Source organism: Bombus pyrosoma, linkage group LG14 (assembly GCF_014825855.1).
Source record: "Bombus pyrosoma isolate SC7728 linkage group LG14, ASM1482585v1, whole genome shotgun sequence".
Taxonomy (NCBI): domain Eukaryota; kingdom Metazoa; phylum Arthropoda; class Insecta; order Hymenoptera; family Apidae; genus Bombus; species Bombus pyrosoma.
In genome coordinates this window covers 5,147,363-5,162,320 of record NC_057783.1, presented here as the reverse complement: position 1 = coordinate 5,162,320, position 14,958 = coordinate 5,147,363, and the positions used below count along the sequence as shown (strand labels likewise).

Sequence of the window (14,958 nt, the reverse complement as noted above, 5' to 3'; positions counted from 1 at the left end):
TCCGTGACCGATGGAAAGTATCCAGAAAAGTTGGAAATGGATTATCGCGTGGAAAGAAAGTTTAATCTACTTCTACCGAAGAGGAGGTACTCTCGACCATTTGGTCACAGTCGATTAATATCGTAATTACCAACACTGGTTCTCCATGACTTTTTTGTTCTCGAGGATAGCCCACGGCGAGCAAACTTCACTAATACGTGGATACCGATCTATCCGAGCAAAAAACGCGTTCATCGCGTTCGATTCGCTTTCCATCGTGATCCACCCACCTCTCGGATGTGTAATGGATACGAGAAGGCAAAAAGAAGACGGCTACTTTCTTGTCTCTGTGCTCGGTACTGCTTCTATTCGTCACACGATGAATCCTCCGCGTCAGTGATCGCGGGTGAAAAAGCTGCGGAACGATCGAGTTAAACGGGTCCCTGTACGTGCCGCGATAAAAAAGAAAAGTTGGCTTGAATCGTGACTCGATGAAGAAGCGAATCTATTCGGCAACGTGGATCTCGTTACCAACCTGACGAATCGCGTCGATTTCGCGAGAAAACTTTCACGATTTTTAGGTTAAAGTTTTCTGCCCCTTGGGACGCGTCGCGTTGTGCACTTTCGAATAACTTTCGTGAAAGACAGAAGAAATTGTACGAGTGCAGCGGATATGAAAACGATCGAAACGAAGTCGTAAACGTCCATTGGAATTTTCAATGTTGCGTGCAAACGAAGAGCTACACGGGACGGCTTACATTCTGTCATCGAACAACTGAAAGTAAGATGTTAGCCGCAAGGAGACTGATTGCCGTTGCGTCCTACGAGTCGATCCACGATACCAGCTACCTATGTACTTACTTTCCTCGACACGCGAATTGCGTAATTATCGTTTGCTCTTGCTACTAATGCCCCGAGATGATATTTCGAATCGGATTCACAGATTATTTCAGTCTATGAGATCCATGTGGTGATTCGATGAAACCCTTAATTTTAATAAAAAGCATAGGATGAGAAATGATCTTAGAATTGATCCGTTGCGTGACCACCGAAATTTAGCGGGCAAATGGAAGAGGAACAAAAAAGGATTCCAGCAGATGAACCAATGCTTAGAGAAATTCGTATAACTGTGCTCCGCAATCTCTTATTCCAGATGAAAAGAGAATAGACCGAACTTTCATTAAGGAAGAGGGTATAAATTACCACTTGGAATTTCTCTCGTTTAAGGATGTTGGCGATCGTATCGGGACGGACGTTATTGCGAGCGTGCTGTTTTCGGCGAAAACGTAGAAAAAGTGTGAATAATAACGGAGAAGAGCGGAGAAACGAATCGCTCTAGCAACACCCAATTTATTTAGTCTTGTCCAGAAGAGCGTAATGACTGGCCCCGTATTTTGAAGACAATTAACCTATTTCTTCTCCGATCTCTTTCTGCTAGGTGGCTAAAAACACGTACCATGAAATGCTTGTTGTAATTGAATCGCCACTCGTCGCTCAGAAATCGTAACGAGAAAGTCTGTCTCGTAAACGGCGAAAACTGCCTGCGAACGAATGTAAAACGATTTATCCATTTGGGAATCGTCGATGTGCAGCGTTCGTGACATAACAAAGTTCTTGGAATTAATTGAGATTCGCGGATGCAAGCGATAGGTATTTTTCGTGCGAATTTCTTCCATGAATACTCATCGATATTTCCATGATGACAAACGTTTACTTTCGTCGAAGGAAGGATCTATGGTAATTTAACTGAAGAAATGACAAAAACTACAGAGGAAGAACACGATAAGCTACCTATTCCCTATTTTTCCTATTTCTTTATTTTCCTATATTTCTACAGGAAAGTAATTTTAAAATTTAACATTAAACGTATGTTCCTTCGTAAAAATTTTCAAAATATTGCTCGTCACGATATTACAACATTGAAGATATTAAAACATCATTTGTCTTAGATAATTACACCTTTGACTCTCTCAAAATTTGGCCAATCTATCAACTATTTTTAAAAGGCTCGAGACTCTTATCTTTGAAAGATTTACATTTGCATTTTCGATCATATTATCTTAAGAGTTTTCTGTTTAATCATAAAATGACATTGGAATCAGAAAATCAACAAAACTATACTTATCATGTTTTTCTTGGTCATATTCTTCGTGTGATTGTCATATTATTTCTACGGATATATGATTCTTGTTAACCGCGCGTAGATATTAGATAGAGATGCGAAAATATCGAAACTGGTTACAGTTTCTGCGAATGGCCTTGCTTCTCATTACACTCGTGCCAAGAGAAGCTGTTTATTGAGTTAAGAGGAGTTCAATAGGATTCGAGAGGCCAATGAAAGAATCATTGCACGTTGGTGCAGTATTTCACATAAAAACAAGAAAAAGTACAGACAGACTCAGCTAGAAACGCAAGCGGGGTGAAAGTGATTTTTTTTTTAGAAATCTTGGCAATCGATCTCGCCAATGGCAAACTGTCAAGCCGATTGTCTGTAAGGCGGTTTATCTTGGCGTGAGAAAAACAACTGAATGAGCAAGTCAGGGAATCGCAATTGCATAATTGATCACAACTGATTGCTTGAGTTTATTTCCTTGAATTTAAGTTCTTTTAAACTTGCCGCCTTCTCTATTAGTGTTATATACTTATTCTGAAACCTTAGCGAGGAAATTATTCACTTAATATCAAACATTTTTGGAATCAATATTTAATTTTTAATTAAGATTCATTAGTCTTTTCTTCGTAAAATTTGCATAAATTTTTAGAACGTGTGTTTGCAGCATCTGTAGATTTATTGAAAGTTTGGAATTTAAAAGTAACACCATAGTATGTATCCTAAAAAAATGTTAGTATACTATACATATACATATACTCAAAAGCTTTATAAAGTAGAGAGATTTATGGTTATGTATTTTATATGCAATTTCAATAAAAGACAAAGCTACATATTACGTATTCCATCGGTACATATAATCCTGTTCAATAAATTTTTCATGACGTTCCCAAGTCCGTTGCGAATTCCTTTTATTCGATATCAGATCGCAATCTTTATGTCAGATTTGGCTCATGCTAAAGAAACAGTATATCTAGTATGCGTGATTGTATGAAGTAATTAAAAAAATTTTTGTAATAATATAACAAAATAGTCAAGTTGAATCAACAACACTAATATTTTTGCATACGTTCAAGAGCAGTTTTAAAACGATCAATTATAATAAATCATTAATAATAATCAAAATTAAAATTGTACATGACATGTATATTGTATGTGTATACATAATTTCATATGAGATCTCTAGTTTGCCAGTCTATCTTCCTTATCCTCGCATATCTGTACTTTCTCATTCTTACCTACGTTCGATTATCATGGAAACATTGTACCTTCGAATTCGAAATTCAAAAATGCGCACAAATGAAATAATCCTGGCTTACAAACGTTTTTCGAAAATGTATTTAGAAACGTAAAATGAGTCACTTTTTGTAGCTATCTCCTTCTTATGGCGTGATCTGGACGGTCTATACTGTTTTCTCATTTACTATGCGCATGATAAGTTACCGGCTGCATACACAGCATAGTCATTGACTGATTGACTATGAGTAATTGATATTATTTTACGAAATAGAAGATCTGTTGTTGTTTTACGTGACCGTTGCCAACCACTTCGTTGCGTGTGGATTGAAAAAGCTAAACCCAACTCACACCGAATATATTGATGATATTCATTTTTAATTGAGTTATAATAGGCATTTCTTAGAGCCTCACATATGCAGTTGTGCACGGGGCTTTAAGCTTGTTAAACTCTTGTCTATATACATATATGTATATATGCATGTATGTATATATGTATCGTTTTCAATGATGAGTTGAGTATTAATTCCTATGTTCGCCGTAGCAAATCGCAGAAGACGTAAAAAACACTGATTTTTCTCCAAGTTGGTATTTCAGGAACTGAGACACAAAGTCCCATTTAATATCACATCTATCCTGTTCTTATCAGACAATGGAATAGTCACCACGTGTTTGGCGCTACTGTAGGGCCCAAAAATGGCACTAGTTCATCGTATTAATAGTAATTTTGGTTTTGTATTAAATACATTATATTGTAAATGTATAATAAATACAAAGAAATTTGCAACGGAACACAATGTTATGAGATATTCCAAACAAGTTGGTATGCTTTCAGAAAGATAATTTTATACAGAATTATATTTCTAGTGTCATAACCTTACTCGCAAGATCATAACTTTCAATGATCGTATTATTTTCTCTCCTGTTTTTTTTCTTAAATGTGCCTTCAACTCTATATTAATTGGTTCTTTTCCTTCATTACAATTTAGTTATTGTTTTATTCGTTTCTTATTTCATTTATTAAAGATTATCTTACAAATTGAAGCCTTAACATTCATTTGTATAATATAATATAATTGATAAATATCTAATATTTAATAAAAGATTATAAATAACTTAACACATATAATATAACTAATCTCCTTTAGTAGTTAAATAACATAACAAGTGTTATCAGCATTGTTATATGTATATTGTTCAGTAAATATCAGTATTTAAAGCAGTATCAAGTAAGAAATATATTTTGTAGGTGCAAATAATCTTACGAATTATGAATCATTTGAGCAAATGTTTAAATTCAGACAGAATGAAGCAAGAAAATGTATTTTAGTAAAGCTATCTGATATGAAATATATTGATGATCTTAAACATTTTTGTGAATGTTATGCAACTATTGTAAACACTTTTCCTTATTATACAGTGAATGATAATGTAAGTGTAGACATCTGAAATTCTTATTTCATAGATCTTTATTTAAACATTATAGTACACAATTTAATGAATTTTATATATGATTTCAATGTAGCATGATTATTTATAGAATTTTGTATTAATGGAATTACAATCAGTTGAAGATGTGCTAAAACTCAAAAATATAGCTACCTTTAAAACAGATGTAGAATGTGCTCGAAGTGTGACACCATTATTTTCATTTAAATCACGGAATAAATTATATTTAAGTGAATTAAGAAAAGATATTAGTATATATTCCAACTTTAAAGCTCCAAAGTCAAATGAAATCCGAAAAGTACTGGAACAAGTAGATTCTGTAATGTATTAACATATTAAACTAAATTTAATTTTATGATTATAAAGTACATTTAATAATAGAAAATGTTTTAATGTTTTAGGTGTCAGATCAAATGATATCCCTATACAATGTTTTAAGAATTACAGATTTGGACATAAGGCTGAGATTTTATACTGCAGATCAGATTTCATATTACGTATCTAGATTATTTCCCAATATACGTGTGGTACCATTTGGATCCTCTGTTAACGGGTTTGGTCAAATAGGATGTGATCTTGATTTACTATGTAAAACTATTACGGATACTAAACAAAAAGTTGTAAATATAAAGAAGTATTTTGATGTATATATAATTATGTTATCAGTTTTGTATATCTTTGATAAAAAAATTGCTTTGTTTTCAGAGCTGGAAAAAGTTCTTTTTTATGACACAAAATATCCCTCTTTCAGAAAGAAATGAACAAAAAGAATTCTTAGAAGTAGTAGGTACAGTAATGAAAATGTGTATTCCTGGAATCTGTGATATAAAAAAGATTCTTGAAGCTCGGGTTCCTATAATTAAATTTTGTAACTTAAATACAAATATGAGATGTGATCTTAGTAGCACAAACACGTATGTAATAAATATATATTTTTTATCTTTTTGGGGTGTTACAATAGTTTTTGAAACTATTTGTGCAGGATTGCATTACACATGTCCGAGTTGTTATACACATATGCACAATTGGATTGGCGCATTAAGCCACTTGTTTGCACCATTCGTAAGTGGGCAAGAGCTATGAATTTGACAAAGGAATATCCAGGTTCATGGATAACAAATTTTTCCCTTACTTTGTTAATTATATTTTATTTACAAACGAAAGATATATTACCATCTCTGAACACCATAGAGTGCTTTGTAGGTAAGTGTAAACATTAAAAGAATTCTTTATATTCATTTATTGTATTGTACTTTTTATTTCTCTGTTTGCAGAACTCAGTAAGAGTAAAAGCAATGCAGCAGACCCTAATTTTAATTGGTTTATAAGTTGGAAAAAATCCATACAGCGTACCAATGATGAAAGTTTGCACAGTCTTTTATTTAATTTTTTTGAATATTATAGTATTTTTGATTTTAAAACGCAAGCAATTTGTATAAGAGATGGAAGATTCAAACTGAAAAATGATTTCTCGCCTCTTCATATTCATAATCCATTTGATGCAACATTAAATGTCAGTAAAAACGTTACCTCAAATGAACTAATGCGTTTGGTAGATCACTTTCAAAAAGCGTTTAATATAATGTTAGATTCAGCTGAAGGAGACATTATTTTGAAACTAATTAATTTAGGACCAGATACAACAAAAACTAATGATGAATTTAACAATCAAGAAACACAAATAGGACTTGAGGAAAAACTTCTTCCAACCGTAACTGATACTAATAGTTTGGAAAAAATACAAGGGAATATAATAAAGTAATAATAAATATGACATTTCATTTCAAATTAATTTATTTACAACTGATTTTTCTAAACTTCACCTGTCCTGTAAATATAATTTTGATATTAAAAATTTTGAAATTAGGAGATGGATAATGCAAGAATCATCATCATGTATTTATTCTTAAATTTAAGTAGATATATGAAAAATAGAATAAGTATTTGAAAGAAAAACTTTGAAAGTGAAAAAAGAAATGAAGAATGTAAATTTACTTCTATATACTATCATAGCTAATAAATCGTGTGTTATATACTTTATTAAGATAAAAATGACATAATTCAGATTACAGTCTAAATACTAATGTTATAATACCATATGTATAAAACGGATAGATTTTATCGAAGAGTAGAGTATATAAAATCAGCAAATTTTTATAATCAAGCAAAAAAAACTTGTATAACGTCTTCATTTCAATATTTTTTATTATACCCCATGTCTTTTTCTTAAATCTTATTAAAATTTGGAAATATAAAGCAAACTGTGTTGGAAAAACGTGTTGCACCAGTTCTACAAAAAATAATTGTATAAATAGCTATATATATAATATATATAGTATATATATAGTATAGTATAGTTATAGTAGTATAAACTGTACATACAAAATTGTAGGACTTGAACTCTAGTAGGAAAAAAATAAAAGAATACGTAAAATCATGTTAGTAAATCCACTGCATAGAATAATGGAAATATCTATCGATAATTAAACGACTTTTATACTTCATAACTTGTATATTTCTCTATGTTATCAGCAATTCGATATTTTTCATACATAATTAATCGTGTACACTTACTATAATTATAACTCATGATCTGTACGAAGATCGTGATATCTTCTTAATTTTTTAACGATTGTATTTAACTTTCACGAGAAACCTTCGTTTTTCGTGAAAGCTGAGTATTGTGTATTTCTAGTGAAACAATCACCTCAATATTTGACACGTGTATGTAATTGTAAAAACATTTATCGCAATTATACTCCTATATAATTGAAGTACAATTGCAGACGATGGATCCTCGTGTGTCTGGCAAATTACAAGTACACTTGTAATTAGGCTGTCTTTTCTTATTAGGACAAAATGCTGTCACTTCGATTTTCCATGTACAATCGATGATTCGTTCGTCGTTCAATTATAGGGATTGAGTGTACATTGTATAAAGTACCTTGAATTTGTTATATATAAATTCTAATTCTTCCTTTTCTTTACGATTCAATTTCAATCGTTCACTTTACAAAATCCATTCCTCTTAATCCAATTCTAATTTCAAATTAAAGAAAACACATGATTTGAGCAGTATGGGAAATTATTTCCTTCATTTCCACTCTCCTTCTTCTTCTTCTCTTTCTTACTTATTTCCTTCTTATACTTTTTCATAGTAGGAGTAGCAGTAGTAGTAGTAGTGGTGGTAGTAGTAATAGTAGTAGCAGTAGTAGTAGTAGTAATAGCAGTAAGTAGTAGTAGTAGTAGTAGTAGTAGTAGTAGTAGTAGTAGTAGTAGTAGTAGTGGTAGTAGTAGTAGTAGTGGTAGTAGTAGTAGTAGTGGTAGTAGTAATAGTAGTAGTAGTGGTAGTAGTAGTAGTAGTGGTAGTAGTAGTAGTGGTAGTAGTAGTAGTGGTAGTAGTAGTAGTAGTAGTAGTAGTAGTAATAGTAATAGTATTAATTAAATCGTAACTGTATGTATACCCACATATAGTTTATCGACGTATCCCTATAATCCTATTTTGAGCCTCTGAATGTTTATGCACCATGTAAGGATTGCATCAACAGTAAGAGTATCATTTATTAATTTCTTTTTTTCTCTTTTATATACGTATATGTAATATGTATACTTTTTTTTACGTATTATTTGACTATTGGCAGCAATATTATGACCTTCGGCGCTTCAAAGTGCAATCAGAACGCTGTTCGATAAAAAATTGAAGACTGCTCTACGTTGAAGGCTGGTTGACCCTGAAACAACTCTGACTAGACATACATGGGAGTAGAAATTACTCGATTAATTATACAAGATGATTATATAAACGTTAAAAACACTTCTTGGTCCAAACCGAGAAATAAAGCATTCGAAAAATTTACAATATCTCGTAAAAGTAAAAACATGCACTTGTCGAAGGTGCTTTAATCAATGGCAGTTTATAGCGATAAACGATTCCTAATTCGTAAGATCATCTTCGTCTGTGGTATTATATACATCACACGAAATGCCCTTTATGTTTATTATAATACCTCTAATAAAATGCTCAAAATACTTGGAAAAAAATCCTCGTAGTACCATTTTACGTAACAATGTATTATTTTTTTTCTACCAATAACAATATGTTATCGATTGAAAAAGTACAGTCCTTCTATAATACTTTCCCCGATGTATGCTAGGCATTATTTTGGAGGGTATCGTTCCTTCCCGGATAGCCAAACGCAGCCTAACTACTCAGAACAGCCTAGTAAATACTTTTATTTCGATATAATTTTCCTTCTACTTAACATCTACTTCCGCACTTTGGCCATCCGAGCTGGATACCTCTTGAAAGAAAACTTCTTTGAAACCTTCACCGTGGCTTGAATCATTTTAATTTGTCTTGCTCTTTCGATGATGACGATGATGATGCACGTGACGATGATGCAGGTGTGACCTTGTCTCCTGCACGGCAGCCACCAGTGTTCTCACGGTTTCCTCGTGCCCCTCGAAACTGTCCGTTTTCTTCAGCTGACTAAGAGATGAGGCTCCCCCCTCGCTGGCCGTTACACTGCGTTTGCTTTTTGGCCGAGGAAATGTTTCCCAGGAACGCTGCTTCTGCACCAGAGACGACGACTTCGGTGTAGGCCCGATCAAAAGAACCATTGTTTTCCTGGGATCCTGCGCGGATTGACCTACCGTCCCATCGACAATACTCGATCGTCTGCTTCCCGAGCCGGTGGTACTTAGGCTGTCACAGCTCGCACGTCGACGTCTCCTCACCTCCGTCGAGGCCTTCTCATCCGCGTAGAACACATCCTCCGAGTCACTAGCCGGATACACCTTGGTTCCCTTGCCTGCAGGAATCGATTGCTCGTCGGGAACCGCGTGTACCTGAGCCTGAACTCGCTTCTTCACCTCTCCCGTGCTGGACGCCTCCGAAATTCGTTGATATTCTCCTTCTTCCCCTGCTAGAAGTATGTGAATGATTTAAATGAATGAACTAGGATGATAAAATCAAATATGTCGCTTCATGCATCCTTCTTTGAGAAATTAGTTATATTAATGTTTCGGAGAACCGATGTTGTAAAATTAAAAGAAACAATGTAGCTAAGATATATGGTTTTTAAATGATGTTCGATATGAAATGTTTGTTCTATTATGTAGAAGAATTTGAAGAAATTGGCATGAGAGATAGGTAATTAAATGATGAATTGAATTGAACCGTGCATTTACACACACATTGGTTTAATTAAAATTTTCATGATGTGCACCGAATGAAAAGAATCCTCGAACTGTGTAACTTGGAAGGAAGGTGGAAATATCATCCATCAACCATTAATACCTATTACATTGTTTTAAGTGGAACAGTATGTAATAACTGCATCACTTGTCAGTGCGTTCGCTCTGAAACGAGCCACTCTGTGCATCAACTTATACCTTAATTAATTAGCTTGCGTGACTTTGAATGAAAGCGATACTTCACCGCACTCGTTCCTGAATTGGGCGCGATAGTACAATAATTCTCGTGTACATTCATCAGGGTTTTATTTACATCGATCATAAATGCTATCTACATAATCCTCTGAACTATCGTCAAATTTATAGCATCAAATTCTTTCTAGCAACATTATTTACTCGTGCATACAATCCTCACAGATCTATTCTTACCAGTCGTATGCGACTGTGGTTGCTGGGAATCCGTGCACCTTTCTGGTTGATCGAGTCCCTCGGCAGAATTATCTCCACTGCCACCTTTCAGAGATCGATACAAAGATCGTACTTTGCTGGCAGACCAGTGACCAGGTGGCGTTTTAGGCTTCGTACTATCAGGAGACTTCCTCGGTCGTCGACTCTGACTACGATCACGACTTTCCTCTCTTCCTGGCGATTTCTTACGATCTTCTTTACTTCTAGCTTTTTCGATCAATTGGCTAAGCACTCCTCTTTTCGAGTCCGTTGACTTGGCCGTTCCATAGACAATAATGTTTCCACTCGAATCCAAGACAGCTTCGACATCAGCGGAAGGAGTACGGCAACGTGTTGGTACCTCCTTCGTTTCTAAATGAAAAATTCATGTGGATCACGTGATAATCTTGAAATTGGAGTATATTGAAATTAAGAGTAGATACCTTTCATGTAAAGCGCATTATCTGCACTAGTTGCAGTAGTACGCGAATGTCGATGATCCTTGGTCGGAGCTTGGGTTTGCGGTTGTGGTGGTTCCTGCATTTGTAAACGTGCCAAGTGATCCAGTAACGCCTGCAAATGCTGATTACTGGCTGCATCAGAGGCTATCATGCTTACTTCACCAGCACTAACTCCGGTTGCGAAAGATTTTATATACGGTTCTAATTGTTGAGCAAGATTCTGCAATTGTTTTACCTGACTTCTCAATGATAGGATATCGTTCATCTGAATGAACAAAGAAATTCATTAATCGACGTATCTTCAAGACGTTCAAGCTTTGCCAATAATAAAATCTAAATAATACCTGAGAATGAAATATTTCTTTTTCTATGTGAATTCTACATAACTGTTCATCCCAAAGTGTATCGAACACGTTTCTAAGACGTTCTAGTTCCATCTGATAATGCTCTAATTGTTGCTCTAGCACCCGACAATCCCTCGCCACCTGTTCATAACGTATGCCCAACGGAGGTGTGTTAGCTCTTCTCAGAACTGCCACATCACGATGTAATTCTTCTAAACGTTCCTTCACAGTGAGCAACTGCTGATTCAATTCCTTCAGCTGACTATCAAATGTTCGACAGTGACTGGAAAACGGTCCACCGTCGGTCCCGCTCTTGGTTGGAATCCTCTGAGCAGACTTGCTGCTCTGCTTGGAAAAGAAATATCTCACGTAAACTCTGAGCCATTTCTTCCCAGAACGTCAGACGTGTATATAGATATATACGGGTCTGAATAAACTGTCTGATACTGACTACCACATCATCGGCTAAGAAACTAACAAGAAACGAAACGTTTTCACGTCTGCCGAGAACAGTCAATTTGCTACAAGAATGACTGTATTCTAATCTGGCTACTAACTACCACCATACGATTAAGTACAAGCCACATCATATATCGAGTAAAATCCTGTAAACAAAAATACTTACACAGAAGTGTGCGCGAGAAATGCAATGAAAAAGAAACTTGTAATATGAACGTAAAGATGGAATTCGTAATCGAGAGGTGGCCAGGCTAAATGTATCTAAGTACCTGAATCACTGGCGGATCCTGCTGAGCCGTCGTGTGAGTTTGGTCATATAATGATTCCTTCTGGGACTGACCGACGTACGGTTGCAGTGCGCGAGCAAATTCATTCTTATAGTTAGTCTTCAGATGTGCAGTCAGCAGAGGCGGCCTCGATGGATATCCTAATTGCGCGACTCGACTTAGTCGTTCCAACATCGGATGGGCTAGCTCGAGAAATTGATATTTCGTTGCACCGCTAGTAAAGGCAGTGCATAACATTAAATGCATCTGCAGCACAGGAAGTGCGCTACCTAATGAAAGCAATTGGCTTCGAACCATCCTTTCCTTCGTTTCAAACTGTCGCTGCAATTCTGTCAGAGTACTTCCGTGCGTCTTCGTTATGGCCTCCTGCATTCCCTGACAGAAAGAATTCAATGTCCTTTTTTCGGAATCCAAACTATGTCGTAGTTCATCCAATTGTGATTTTAAAGCCAACACTCCGTCTCGCACGCCAGCTTGCAGCTCACAAATGGAATTAACAGCTCGTTCCATCTTCTTCGAAGCCTGTTGCCAGGCACTTTCAATATCAACGCAGTGGAGCCTCGCATCTGCAGGAGTGTCGCGAAAACAAGTAGCGCAGAGCATGCACTTGGCACTTTGACTATACATTATGTATTGTTCTCCGTGGGTCGGGCAACGACGTTGTGTATCCTTGGTACATTTGCTCATATGTAACACCTCGTGTGTGGAGAACATCTTTGCACGATGGGTATTCTCCCTGCAGTGTGTACACAAAGCTTGTCCTATATTCAAAAATAGTTTTAAGTTTCAAGGATAAAATAGTAGGATGATTGTTGTTACATTTATCATTGTTTGCTACTTACCACATGTTGTACAAAAAAACATAGTAGACTTGTCCCGTTTATCACAGTTGGCACAAGGTGGATTCTCAGAGTTTGCCAACTCAACTAGCTGACGTATCAGCTGATCAGGCGGTGGTTGTTGTGCTCCATCTTTCAACTGTGTCTGCTGCCTATGAGCAGTAATGTATTGTAAATTTGTGATAACAGGCAATAGAAAGTGTTAAGAATGATATGAAAGATACTTCAATTCTTGCAAAAGAATATTATCATAAACTTATAGAAAAATTCTCAGAGAAATCATATATAAAGAGAAAAGGATCTCAAAGAACCATTACAACAGAATAAACAATTACAATAAGATGAATCTATAGAATTCCATTCTGAACGATAAATCAGAAACACGTACACTTTACAATAAAGAAATATGTCTAAACAAGTACTTGCAAAAACAAACATAATTTACAACTTATACAAATAATAAAGATAAGTTTAGCTATATGGGTTTTATTTCATATATATCTCAATGAAGTTAAGCAAAACTTATCGCACCTATACATTCTACGCCACAAACATCAAAACAATTAGGAAATTTCATTCTTTAAACCCAAGATTATTGAAACAAAAGTGTACGAAACAAAAGATCATCGTGGAGAAGGAACTGACAAAGACATAACAAATTTTGTCATTATGTTAAGACACAAAATTTACAGAGAGACAGTAGAACTAATAGGAAATGTAATAACATGCACATAGTAGCCGAACCTAACCCAGACCTGGGATCGTCACCCACCCTAAGGACGCCATGCAATAACAGTCGTTGTTATCTACCCGCAGATGGGACAGGAGACTTTTCCCTCAAGATGAGGGCCACGGATGCAGCGGGCACAAAAGGTGTGAAAGCAGGACAGCAGACAAGGCTCGTTGTAATAGTCATGACAGACACCGCAGATGAGAGGATTCCTAGGCCCGCCACCGGTTACACCTGTCGTACCGTCATTCTCGCCGACGTCGATGCCGTCGACCGTCGTCCCCGCCGAGTTCGCCATCGTCGGCCAAACCAACGGCGGCCACCTGGAAACCAGAATCCAGAACGTGCTTCACCGACCACCACCTCAGTACCCTCTTTCATTTTTTTCTTTCTTTACGGTTACTTCACTATCAAAATTAAATCACTATTTAATAAAATCAAATGAAATGCAACGTGCAACTACTTGAAACGATAAAAAGAAGGAATGTTTACCCTAAGACCGTTGGCCCGCCCGCCGCAGAAAAACCTGATAGGTAGTTTATCGGCTCGTCATTCTGACGTAGTATGGTGGGCGCAAACCCCCAGTTTGCGCCTGACGATCGACTCTGACGTCACTGAAATGGCACCAATCTCACCCCCTCCACTAAGGATGATACGTACACGTAGAAAAGAGGACGGGCTGCTGCTGCTGCTGCTGCTGCTGCACGCGCTGATACGTGGTAAGGGTGCACCGGCCTGCACACAAGGCAACTATGACGTAAGTGTGCAGGGGTAGTGATGCACATACGTGCATGCACTCATAATGGATATTTGACCCCTTCTCCTACAAATTTTCAAATAATTTTATTGTTTCTATAAGAAATATGTTTGAAAATTTGAGAAATTCGTTTATGTAGAATCTTATTTAAGCATTGAACATTTTTAAGAGCTATCTTTGCATATAATGGATACGTGAGTAGTGATGCACGTATGTACGCCCACTGATAATGGGTATTTGACCCCTTTTTCTACAAATTTTCAAATAATTTTATTGTTTCTATAAGATATATATTTGAAAATTTGGAAAAATTGTCTATGTATAGTTCAAAATCTTATTTCCACATTGGAAACTCTTAAAAACTTTCTTTGCATGTAATAGATACTAAAACAGATATGTATATAAGAACAGAGAATTTAAACTCTCTGAATAATAATTCATAATAATCGCTCGAAATTTACAACCTGTAATAATCACTTTAAATAAAATAGTAAATAATTATAGATATAATTTAAATAATAAATAATTAAAAGTTTTGTTATCATCTGAAAAATTCTAACATTTTCAAACACACGGCAATCGTGAGACACGATAAAGCAATCGATAATGCATCGTTCGGTGATGTAAGATACTGTAAAAGTTGTAAATGGCAAAACTTGTAATA

At 35.7% G+C, this 14,958-nt stretch overlaps 2 protein-coding genes across 12 annotated transcripts; one reads left to right on the top strand and one right to left on the bottom strand.

Moving 5' to 3' along the window:
- Positions 1 to 3,857: 3,857 nt before the first annotated feature.
- On the top strand, positions 3,858 to 6,566 carry LOC122574653 (poly(A) RNA polymerase, mitochondrial). 6 transcript variants are annotated; one of them, XM_043742470.1, is made up of 7 exons: positions 3,858 to 4,148; positions 4,575 to 4,756; positions 4,866 to 5,093; positions 5,176 to 5,391; positions 5,480 to 5,688; positions 5,757 to 5,977; positions 6,049 to 6,566. In XM_043742470.1, the coding sequence occupies exons 1-7, from the start codon at positions 4,022 to 4,024 to the stop codon at positions 6,534 to 6,536; spliced, it is 1,671 nt and encodes a 556-aa protein (XP_043598405.1). In that variant the 5' UTR covers positions 3,858 to 4,021; the 3' UTR covers positions 6,537 to 6,566. The 6 variants fall into 6 exon arrangements, with proteins under 6 accessions (XP_043598405.1, XP_043598408.1, XP_043598407.1 ...); XM_043742473.1 differs by having other exon boundaries at positions 3,860 to 4,144; positions 5,176 to 5,394; XM_043742472.1 differs by having other exon boundaries at positions 3,860 to 4,148; positions 4,866 to 5,072; positions 5,176 to 5,394.
- A 1,541-nt stretch (positions 6,567 to 8,107) lies between these two features.
- On the bottom strand, positions 8,108 to 14,162 carry LOC122574652 (RING finger protein 207-like). 6 transcript variants are annotated; one of them, XM_043742466.1, is made up of 9 exons: positions 14,030 to 14,162; positions 13,618 to 13,860; positions 12,811 to 12,959; positions 11,951 to 12,729; positions 11,223 to 11,570; positions 10,861 to 11,143; positions 10,400 to 10,789; positions 9,428 to 9,699; positions 8,108 to 9,346 (listed from the first exon to the last, which is right to left on the bottom strand). In XM_043742466.1, exons 2-9 carry the CDS (start codon positions 13,833 to 13,835, stop codon positions 9,122 to 9,124), a joined length of 2,664 nt encoding a protein of 887 aa, XP_043598401.1. In that variant the 5' UTR covers positions 13,836 to 13,860; positions 14,030 to 14,162; the 3' UTR covers positions 8,108 to 9,121. The 6 variants fall into 6 exon arrangements, with proteins under 6 accessions (XP_043598401.1, XP_043598398.1, XP_043598400.1 ...); XM_043742463.1 differs by having other exon boundaries at positions 8,108 to 9,699; XM_043742465.1 differs by having other exon boundaries at positions 8,108 to 9,696.
- Between the last annotated feature and the right edge of the window lie 796 nt (positions 14,163 to 14,958).